Genomic DNA, 11824 nt, shown 5'->3' with positions numbered 1-11824 from the left:
TCCAACACATCCCTTTTATTAATTTAGAAAACATGGAAGAAAAGCAATAGGGAAAGTTTTAGCATTAAAAAAGGGATCCTGATTAAAAATCTATAGAACTTGTCTAGCAACATAAACTGATTTCTTTGGGTTAGAGATGACCCCATACAAAACCCCAAATGCAGAACACTCACAGTGCAGGAGAGTCTGGCTACAGACCACTTTTCTACTTCAGGTTAAACTCTTCCCCTAGATTCATGTATCCCACTGCTACCAGCTTCAAGATAAGTAGAATACGTAGCCTTCACAGTAATATTTCCCTTAAATGGTAATAGTTATGTTTTAGCTTTCAGACAGAAAAACACTCTGGGCCATTTTAGAAAGAACTCTAGGGTCATAGAGACTTATGGCTGACTCTTTAGAGCAAACTTAGAGCAGACTGCACAGCAGTTATACAAGCAATTAAGAAAAAATCTCTTATTTGGCATTTCTCTATCATTTTCTCTCGGGCCTGTGACGTGAAGGCCATGCCCCGTTAAGCAGATGTAACGTACGCCAATGGGTTCTGCTTGGCTGAGATGAAAGACTTTCATGCTCCTGAATATAAAGCAATGAACAGTGTTTCCAGTTGTTCCTGGAAGGCCTCATCCTCTTCCCATCACAAAACTTGGCTCTTCAGCATCATCTTCCTTTTCTTCCTCCTCCTTGCTATCCTCTTCATCATCCTCGCTGCTGCCTTGCTCTTGGGATTGCCCAGGTTCTACAAATACAAACAGGATGAATGGATGAGGTGCTCCCACCTGGCTTCCTTACCAAACATTTCACAACAAAACACTCTCACGTGCTCAGCAAATGTGGATTAGGTCAGGCTAACTAGCACAGATGGGTAACATACTCCCCTGTGTCTTCCTTGTTAAGCATCTCACAACTAAGCAGTCCCAGATACTCAGGGAGCACGAATCAGTTTCTATTAATTCTGCTGAGTGATGAGGAGCTCAGAATATCAAATTCTCCCTTGGGGAATTCCCTTATCTCCAATGTTACCACGTCCATCATTAAACAACTCCACCTCCTCTGGAACACTGTTTCTAACAGAGACAATCAAACACTGAGGTGATAGATTATCTCATTCCCAATCTCACCTCTCCAGGCTGGAATGAGCTTTGAAGGATCACACAGAGTACTGGGAAGCCACAGGCAAGACTCATCATCATCATTATCTTCCTACAACCTATCCAAGTTCACAGAAACTCCATGAGGTGCCATAAACTTTTACAGGCCTGTTTGCTATACTGCCAGTACAGGAACTCATTAAGATATGCCTAAAGTTAACAAGGGTCACAGAAAACTTGTGAAGTCTGCTAAAAAAAAAAAAAAAAGGTAACATCTACTAGAAATTAAATAACCGATAATAAAAATGAGGTATGGCATAAAGTGGGAGCTGAATCTAAGAGCCATTTTTCGTCTCTCCCTATTCCTCAGGCCCAGTCACGCTCTCAGTGTCCTGAGCAGCTCATGCGGGATTTAGGCTCAGTGGTCTGATGCCACCGCGTGGTGAAGTGCTGAACTTTGAGCCTTTATTGGGAGTTTGTTCACTAATACAACCTCAACGGCTGACCTCATTTAGTGCCAACCCTTATTCTTAGTGATTTTACTACAACACAGATGAAACATGGCAATTCAGAGGTTTAATTTATTCATTAAAAAAGGAAGGCAAATGTTTTCCTGCCATATCAAACAAATACACTTTAATTAATTAAAAAAAAACCTCTCAGATCACACAACCCAGGGCACACAAAACTAAAAAAAGAAAGATTGTTATCAGTTGACTAAAAATGGCTAAGAGGGGCTTCTCTCCCCCCTGATATTATTATTTTATATAGAGAACCACAGACTGTAAAGAGTTAAGAGCTGTTGCAAAGACCAGGGAGTTTGGTTTCTGTCTTTCAGGAACTTGTGCCAAACAAAACCACTCCAGCCCCACAACTGGTACAGGTCAATCCCATACCACAGTGCCAGTCCCTGATCCAGCTCTCCTCTCTCCCAGCCACTCCCTAAGGGATGGGTATTCTGTTTGCTCACTCAAAATGAACAAAAGTATGTTGACTCATACTTAAATTCTCCTCCCAGTTACAATTCATAAATGAGTAGCTTAAAAAAAAACCCAAAAAAACAAGACCAAAACAAAACACCCAAAAAATTCACTCTGCTACATTCACTTGCTGTCACAAGTAAAATTAACCTAACAATTTGTCCTCCCGTGTTTACATGGGAGGCTGGCAGTGGTTCAGCTGAAACAGATCCAATTCTGAAAAGCAAAGCACAAATAAGGTAGAACTGTCAGGCAAGTCACTGTTCCAGCAGAATTACCAGAAACTGCTGTAATTTTAACATTAACCATTTGTGTGCTAATTCACAAGGGACAACTATTTGAAATAGTGAGCCAAAATATACTCACAGAGAAGAAGCAACAAGTATGCAAAAGTTTAAGCAAACAGTTACACTGACATTGTTGAACATTAATTTTTCAAGACTGCAGGAGAACAGAGGCAGTCAGGTTTTTCACCTTTATTTCTATGAAATGAAATAGTCCTGTAGAACAGATGGTATCAAGGTGGCTCAATTTCTTACACACAAAATTATAACTCAGTTTCTTGCTGCCCAAGCTGTGCTTTTTTTTTCCTACCATTTTCCCATACACATTCCAAATATACTTTAAAAAAGCACAGCCTTGAACAATCCTGCCTTTCTGAGCTGCTGAGGTTCTGAATCTGCAGCTCATCAGAATAGCTGGGGCAAAACATCCACAAACCAAGAGTTTTCTGTCCAAAATTCCCCCTAATAAATGGAAAATATTCACAAACAGCCAAGTTATTTGTAAGATTAAATCTCAACATAGATGGCTTTCAAAGAGGATTTTGAAACATTAGCTAAAATAACAAGCTTAAGGCTCAGGCTCTAATCCATGTATTGAGAATGCTTGGGATGGGGGGCTGGAACAAAACCTTCTAAGATTCAATAAGGAAACAGAACCAAGTCCTGAGAAAAGTAAACTAAATTTCACTGACCTTTTTCCTGCTTCTTTTGTTCAAGTTTATTTTTCTTAGCTTGCAGTTTCTTCTCTTTTAACTTCTGGCTATAAAGCAAAGAAAAAAGACTCTCTGGAAAATCCAATGTTGTAAAGCTTCTTCACATTCATACACTGATAAAGGAGATATTACAGACATCTTGGAAAAGCTGATTTCAGAAGAGAAATTCAATTTAAATTTGGCCTCAACTGAACATTCAGCAAGAGTAAACTTAGCACATGATCAAGAGAAACTTTTCTATGTTGTTTTTAGATTAATGGATTTTTAAAAAGTCTTTCATGACTTCACTGCAACCAGAACTATGATACACAAGTATCTCCAAGAACACAGATGGAACAAAAATTAATCTGCCCCCACATTTTAGCTACCTAGGCTAATAAACAGAAAGAGAAAATGGTGTTAAAACCCAGACTGCAGAAACTGAACACTGGGGAGAAAAAAAGATCACCAGTAATATATACTTCAATTGAAGAAAATAAAAATAGTGCAGTATGCTCTGACCTTCCTCTTTGGCTGCACTTTCTCAGGATGTCAGGCCCTAGGAGTAGCACTAGGGATAAGAGGGAATTTCAATTCATAAAACCCAGCTCTCTTTGGCCAGCAAAGGCAACCTGGCAAGTTAATGGCAGATGCAGGCAGAGCAGCCTGGCATTCACATGCTCCTCTCTCAACAGCATAACTGAATGCTCTTGAAACAGAGAGTCAGGAACTGTACCTGTTGGGTCAGGACAGAGAAGGGTGGTGAGGGAAATTAGAGGGACTCCTGGAGGGCAAAGCCACACCATTAGAGCATAGCAGGGGGACAAGGAGGTGTTAGTGTTTAGGCAGCATCTGCTGTTGGAACAGTTGTTCTCCATCTCAGCCAGAGAAGAGGCAGCAGGCCAGATCTGACTTGCTGGCCATCTGTTGGACCACATTAAATTAAACTAAGATGGCAACAATGTTTGTGTTGTGCACTTTTGTGTTAACATGGCAGTGAGTCACTTCACACAGGCCTTTCCACAGCAGCTCTCAGCCACAGCATGCAAAGCAGCAAGGGAGAGGCTGCTTAGGGTCAGACCCTGGGAAAGAGCAGAGCCACGATTCCCTGCTATTTCTGAAACCTATCCTGGACACAGAGAGTGGGATTTGAATTCTTGTGTCACCACAATGCTCAGGCTGTTTCTTGAGAGCATCAATCTTTTAACTGTTTCATTTTGTCTAAAATTTCAAAGAAAGACGGATTTAATATTTTTTTAGTATTACCATCTAACTTATTAGACTTGGCCTGCCAGGCATTTCAATGGGGTAGGCAGAAGCAGCCTACCCATGAAGCAGCACCCAGTTTTGCACTAAAACTGCTTGGTATCAAATGATTCAGACATAAACTTAAGCCAGATATAGACACAAACCTTTCCTGACACTGTTAAAACAAATATGCAGCAAGACATGTTGCAGTCAAGACCACAGTGTCAGCAAAAGCAGCTCAACCAGTCCAAAGTTATCCTGCAAGCAAAGGCATGGAAAAGAAACCACCCCAGCAAAGCCTGTCAGGTTTACAGCTACCTTTGGAAACCAAACATTGACACTGACAAATTTAATTTCCACAGCCAGACTTCCCAGCTGGTAGATGCAGACACAGAATGACAGTGTTTATCCAGAGCATGCAGCTACAGATGAGGCACAGGGAGTAAGGGTTTCCATGTCAAGCCTCCTGGGAAAAATCTGCCCTTACCGCTTCCTTCTGCGTTTTGCTGTTTGCTCTTCTGCAATCATCTTATTCCTCTCCAGTTTCTTCTGGAATTCCTCATCTAGTCTTTGCTGTAATTGATCACATGTCATACTTTGGTCACAATCTAAATTAAAATACTTCTTTTGAAAGTCATGTCCTTTTAGGGAGAAGTCTTTTAGCAAAATACAGAAGGGAGCTCTGCCAGATTTTGTCTGGCTTCTTTATACAAAGCCACGTTCCTAGGGATGACTCCTGTACAGACAGCATTTTTAACCTGCAACCTGAGCCAAACATTGAAACCTTCTGAGGGAGAAATCCTCACCAGAGCAGATGAGGGAGCTTGGGCTTCTGCCCTAATGGACGTTTCAGTAAAAACAAATGAATAATTGGAGACACAAACATTAACATATGGACTTAGCCAAGAGAGAATGTATCAATAGTGTTTTCTGAAAGAGAGGGCATTCTACTGGATCAAGACTTAAAAGAAACATCTGGATTCTGTGCACAGGCACCTCACTTTGTTTCTGTCTGTGCAAGGTACTGTTATCAGGGATTTCTAGCTTTTAAAGCATTCTCAAGTCAGCCTGAGAACACACACATTCCCATGAGGCCTTACTGCGTGCTAGGACCCCAGGGAACACAGGAGATGGAGCATGTCTGACACAAAGCACCAAATGTTTCAGTACTGACACAGACACCACGGATCACACACTCCTACAGACTCCTCTGACAAGGGGTGGCTCAGAACGGAATTATTTGTACATGACTTTCAAAGAAAACACAGATTTGCAATGAACAGTAAACAGTTGGGGGTGAGGGGAGTTCTAAGGAGTTGTGCTGACCTTCTCAGCCATGGCATCCATGAAATCTTGCCTCTGGTACTCTCGCCGACGGAGGTGCCGGTACACGTGGAACTCCCCACTCCCAGCTCCAGCACTGGAACCTGCAACAGGAAGAGTTCAGCCTGCTAAGAAAGGATAAATAGATGCTCACAAATCACAACAGCTGGATGCTGAGGGATGGCACACAGGAAAGGGCACTGTCAGATGAAAATCTACCAACTCCACATGGAGTGTGTCACCATTTTAAACTCGGCCCACAACCAAAACCCAGAGTGAGCTGCAAACCCACACACTTTTGGGTCACTGCAGGTCCTACAGTTACCCCCCTGGAGAACCCACTCTTAGCTGCACATTAAGGCAGGGAAAGAACTGGAGATGAAATGCACTCCCCAGTCTCTTACAGGCAGAGGTGAATTACAATACCCTGCTGATGCTGCTTCAAATTAATTTTTAGCATTTCTCAAACACAAAATAAAGGTCAGCAGAAAGGTGCTGAAAGGTGAAATTGTACTTTCCCATGCAAGACAGTTTTTAACTGTTTCTTCATATATTAAATCCTTACAGCTCGTTCTTCCTGACATCAGCCTGCATGCTGAAGCCTTGCAGCAGCTTTAAGCATTGTGCTCCACTCTTCCTCTCTCTCCTGAGCCCTTTTCCAAGGGAAAGCACAGGAATACAAACCTCAAAGATATCTAACTAAAACCCAGCAGTTGGGATTGCAACAGGGGTGCTCTTGATACCTACAGAGTCCCAGCACATCAGATACTCCCAGAAAAACAAGACAATTCAACTCAAGCACACAGCAAAGCTATTTGAAAAAGCCACGGAGAATTACAATAAGCAGACTGTATACAGAAGCGTATAAAAACTTGAGCCCAAGATCTATTATTCTGAAATAAGAACAAGTCAACCTCTAGAAAGGATGGAGGTCTCAAAGAAAGACAGAACTTCTACATGCAGCCAGTTTATACCACAGCTACTACATTTAATCCCTGCAGGGAGAAGTGAAGTGTACACAGAGCATTTGGGTCAGGGTCCTGGCACAGCTGCCAGCTCCCTAGCTGAGCACACACAATCAAACCTGCTGCACGTGCCTGCTTCTCACAGCCTGAGATTCAGACTCAAAGCAGTCAAAAGAAGGACTCCATACTGCCAATCTTCTAGAGCACTCTCAGATCCATGGAGAGGACAGATTTACTCATCATCATTTACTTGTCATCACCAGAGCAGCAGCTTATTGCACTGCAGGCAGCCCACGTGCTGCAGTGCCATGGGCTTTGTTCTCTCTACATTCTGACAGCCAGCAGAAAAGTAGAATCAGAGAACCAAAAAAAACTTGAAACATCAACTCTCAAAGCACATTTCACACCTCTTTTCTCCAGCAAAATGAGCAGAAGAAAACCACCTCTGTCCTTTCCTGCTAAACACTTTTCTAAGTTAACTGTGGCTGACCCCAGAGTTATCTGAAGAACAGAATCTTTACCCATGACATCTCTAACGAACTCCGGGGGAGGCCGTGGTGCCCATTCATTCAGTTTTTCAGGAATTGGTACAGTCTTTTCCTGCAAGAACAAACCAACCAGCCATCAGTATCTTCCAGAAGCAAAGTCTGCAATTTTAACACATTGTTGAAAGGTGGGATATGTCTGACAACAGCCTCTTCCAACTGACAGATCTCAGAAGGAGCACAGCTGCAGCAATTTCTTCATGCACAGGGATCAGGCAGAAAAGGAGAATCAGAAGGGATCCTCTCTGTCCCTCACATTTAGGCCTGCAGGTCAACAAACCCTAGGAGGATTAGGAGTGTCTGTGCTTCTTTTTCAGCACGGAAACTAGAAGGAAGCATGTCAGCACCTCCAAGCACTCACAGGAACTGAGCATAATTCAGTAGTCTGGGAAACGATGAAAGGTGTTTGTGCACCTTCCATGCCAGAGCTAGAGGACAGGGAAGAGCAGGGGAGGGAGAACACATGGTGCAAGGTCAGAGGAAGAACATGGTGTGGGAAGTCTCAGCCTGTTCCAGCACACACGGTACGGGGGCTGAGAGGACTGTCCTGGCAAAAACCTCCTCAGGACAGGATCAGAACACCCAGTTAGAGGGCCAGGGTCATGATCTCACAAATTAAAAGTGGTGGATAGAGAAAAGACAAGTGGGCAAAGCACTGAGGGGCCCCTGGGTTCCCAGAGAAGCATCTCTTTCCTCACAGCATCCCAGAAAAGACAGGTCCTTCTCCCCTCACAGCAATACAGTGGTGGGGGTCGGTCCCTCTCCTCTTGAGGACCCGGCAAGGAGGAAGGGGGCGTGTGTCGGTCCTGTCACGGAACCGGGAAGGAAGAATGGGGGGGTTGGACCCTCTCTCCTCACAGACCCCAGGGAGGGGGTGTCGCCTCCCTTCCCTCACGGACACGGAGTGGAGAAAGGGGAGGTTGGCCCCTCTCCTCTCACGGACTCCGCAGAAGGGGAAAGGGGGTGTTAGTCCCTTTTCTCTCACAGAGCCAGAGGTGAGGGTCTCAGCATCCTTCTCCCCTTACAGACACCGAGAGGGTCTCAGTGTCCCTCTCACCTCACAGACACCGAGGGAGCCCATCTGCCCTCACAGACCCACGGGATGGGGTGGGGGTCTCGGTGTCCCTCTTCCCCTCACAGATCCCGGGTGGGATCTCAGCGTCCCTCTCCGCTCCCGCCGCCCCGGGCCGTGCCCCGGCGGGTGCCCTCACCGGGTTCCTCATGAGGCGCTCGAGGCGGAGGCGCTGCTCCTCGGCCGCGCTCCGGGGGATGACGAGCGGCTGCGGCTCCTTGCGGGGCCGGGGCGGCCGCGGGGCCGAGGGCGCCGCCATGTTCCGGCCCTGGCCGCGCCCCGCCCCCCGTGACGTCACGGCGCGCGACGCGGGCGGCCCCGTTATGGCGGGTGCGGTGAGGGCCGGGTGGAGGCGGGAGCTGTGTGAGGGACCCCCGTGTGAGGGATGCCCGTGCGCGGCCCTCAGCGCCACCAGAGCCACGGAATAGGGTCCATGAGGGGAGAGGGACACGGAGGAAGCATCTCTGGGGTCATCGAGCCCAGCTTCTGCCCTATCAACACTCTGTCAACGAGAGTACTGTGCTACAAGTCGTTTCTTGGACGCCTCCATGGACCATGGCTCCACCACCTCACTGGGCAGCCTGTGCCAATTTATAGTCACCACTTCTGTGAAAAAATTCCCCCTCATAATATCCATACCCTGCAGCCCGGATAGAGGCTGAAGGCAGAGTCACCAAATTATATGAAGGGTCCTCTTCCAGCCCAATCCCCCTGGCAAGGCAGGGTCACCCAGAGCAGGTTACTCAGGAATGCAGATGGGGAGGCTCCACGGTCTTCCTGGGCAGCTTGAAAAACTGATTCTTCCCAGTGCTCTGCCACCCTCAGTGGGATTCTTTGAAGGCACAGAGCCACAGAACTATGGTTCATGTTGGAAAGGACCATTGGGGTCACCTAGTTTGCCCCCCTGCTCCAGCATGGTCCCCTGAGCGTGGCACTCAGGGCTGTGGCCAGAAGGCTTTTGGGGGACACCACACACCCTCTCTGTGCAGCCTGTGCCAGTGCTTGATCACCCACACAGCGAAGAAGTTCTTCCTCATAGAATCACAGGATGGTCTGGGTTGGAAGGGACCTAAAAGATCTTCCTATTCCAACCCACTGATATGGGCAGGGATGCCAACCACTAGACCAGGCTGCTCAGAGCTCCATCCTGCTTGTCCTTGAACATTTCCAGGGATGCAGCAGTCAAAGATTTTCTGGGCTATCTGTGCCTTCACAGCAAAGAATTTAATCCTAATATCTCATCTAAACCCACTTTTTCAGTTTGAAGCAGTTCCCCCATCTGTCACTACAAATTCATGTTCAAAGTCCTCCTGCATCTTTCTGTCCATTTGGGTACTGAAAGGCCACAATTAGGTCACCCCAAAGACTTTTCTGAGGCTGAACAATCCCCAATTCTCTCAGCCTTTCCTTGTAGGAGAGGTGTTCCACCCCTCCAGCCATCTGGTTTGTCTTCTCTGGGCTCACTCCAACAGGCCTCTGTCTCGTTTTTGGATGGAACTGCCTGTGCTCCAGCCTCATCCCATGGCTCAGCAGCCCTGAGGAGGGCCTGGCTGCTGCCTCCCTCAGACACTCAAAAACTCAGCTACAACTTGTTCCCTGCATCACTCCCATGTCCCAGCTGTAGCCGTGCATCCTGCTCCTGCCCAAGCTGAGCTCTGATGTCCCCTGTCCCCTCACGCGTGTTCTCAGGGCTGTGCTCTGTCCCCAGCAGGCTGCATCAGCAAGGCAGCTCTGGCATCTGCCACGCTCCGCCCGAGCCCGAGCAGGATGAAAATTCAACTGGCACCCTCAGCCCTGCCAAATCCCTTCCCCGTGAGGGTGTAAGCGATACAGCACTTCCTGGTGCCCCCGTGGCAGGCTGCCTGCGCCATCTGTTCGTGTCACTTTGGTCATTAACCAGCGCGGCCCACGGGCTTTGTCTGCTGACAGTGATGAACGGCAGCAGCTCTCCCCACAGCACGGCCGGGCGCTGGGAGACGTGGGCAGGTAGCAGGGGGGGATGCTGTGCTGTTTGCATCCATATTCACCCCTGGGATTTGCAGGAACAGCGCTTGGACGAGCCAAGGGCTGGTACACCCAAATCCACACTTGTCTGACGGAGCTGGAGGAAGCCATGGTGGGGAAGAGGAGCCAGAGCTGGCTGCAGTACAGGCCTCCACTGCAAGCCAAATTTTGTTTCAAGTCGCTGTGGCCCTACAGAAATGGCATGGCATGTGCTGGGGCTGTGTGTGCGTCACAGAATTAGCCAGTAAAGGTCAGCTGCAATGGAAGAGGGGCATAAGCCTTTGTGCAGTTTATGGAGATAAGCCAGAGCTGGGAAGTTGGGCTCTGGGTTTCAGACAGCTTCGTGCTATGCATGTGGAGAGGGTGACAGAAAGGGGAACAGAGAGGTTGGGAATGGCTCCTTCTGAGATTTATAGTTCATTTGTATGGCCTGAATTTATTAAGGCTCCATTCTCTTCCCCTTTCTGTGGAGAAAATCGGAGCTGATCCTGAGGTTCAGCCCTGTGTTTACAAAAGACTTTTCAACCTCTGCTGAGGTTGCTATGGAAATCACACTAGTTTGTGTCTCGTGTTTGTCTTACCAACCTGATTTGTAAAAGAATGGTGTGAATTTAGTGCTGGCTGAGTTCCCAGCTGGCCGCTGGTCCTGGAAGGCATCCTTGCAGTCTCAGCCCTGGCTGGAGCAATGCAAACAGCTTCCTCCACGCTGTCTGCCAGCTCCCTGGCTCCTGTGCCTGCGGCTCTCCCAGCCTTGGGTCGTCTTCAGCCCACCAGGACAGAACCCATCCAGTGCCAGGCTGGACTCAGCCCTGCCAGGGGGACACCAGCTCTGTTGCAGAGGCTACAGCAGGTCCCTGTCCCCTCTCAGTCACCACAGACCGTTTTACAAAGCAGAATTGCTGCAAATCGATTGAGTTTTCTCTGCTGAGTCCTAAGCACAATTAATCCCTAGCGTTTTGCCCTGTTTCTTCCTCACAGCCACCTCTCCAAACACACAGCTTCCCACAGCAGGACTGTGAATGATGAGCTGCCAGGACTTGGCTGTCCCGTGCCAGTCCCCATGGGAGGAAGGCAGAATGGCAGCCTGAGGGCTGCAAGGAGCAGCTGGACTCACTTGCCCAGAACGTGGCTTGTTCCAGTCACAGCTCTCAGCCCCAGGAAACAACCAGGCAGCTTGCCTGTCATCCAGCAGAGCCTTCAAAAACCGTGGGGAAAAAGACCTGGGAACATCTCACTCTCAAACTATGCATCTAGGGACCTGGTGCAGACCCTTGCTGTATTCTGCATGATTTACTTTTAAAAAATCTGGGGAGTGGGGCAAGACAGTTACTTAGGTCATACAAAAATAGAAAATATTTCATCAAAATACAAAGCCCACAAAATCAGAGTGCTGGGCTGTGATCTGGGCAAGACTGGGGCCAGCAGATTTGCATTAGAACAGGGTAGTGCTCTCATAGGTCGGAGAGAGCCAAACAACAAAACTCCCTGATCTATATCAAAGAAGCTCATTTGTGTTTCTGAGGAGTTCTCCTACCAAAGGGATCCTTCTGGAAGCACTGCAATCCTCTGCTGAGACAGACCCTGCACGTCAGGCAGGAGCTCCAACACCCACGTGAAACG

The 11824-nt window shown here is 47.5% G+C and overlaps 1 protein-coding gene across 1 annotated transcript; it reads right to left on the bottom strand.

The window, feature by feature from the left end:
* On the bottom strand, window positions 1-8492 carry PRKRIP1 (PRKR interacting protein 1). Its single transcript, XM_023939147.2, has 6 exons — window positions 8340-8492; window positions 7105-7183; window positions 5622-5722; window positions 4783-4868; window positions 3048-3115; window positions 1-739 (listed from the first exon to the last, which is right to left on the bottom strand). Exons 1-6 carry the CDS (start codon window positions 8457-8459, stop codon window positions 624-626), a joined length of 570 nt encoding a protein of 189 aa, XP_023794915.1. The 5' UTR covers window positions 8460-8492; the 3' UTR covers window positions 1-623.
* Window positions 8493-11824: the final 3332 nt, after the last annotated feature.

This window comes from Cyanistes caeruleus, chromosome 21 (assembly GCF_971803275.1).
Source record: "Cyanistes caeruleus chromosome 21, bCyaCae1.hap1.1, whole genome shotgun sequence".
NCBI lineage: Eukaryota > Metazoa > Chordata > Aves > Passeriformes > Paridae > Cyanistes > Cyanistes caeruleus.
This window is presented reverse-complemented; position numbering and strand designations above follow the sequence as displayed.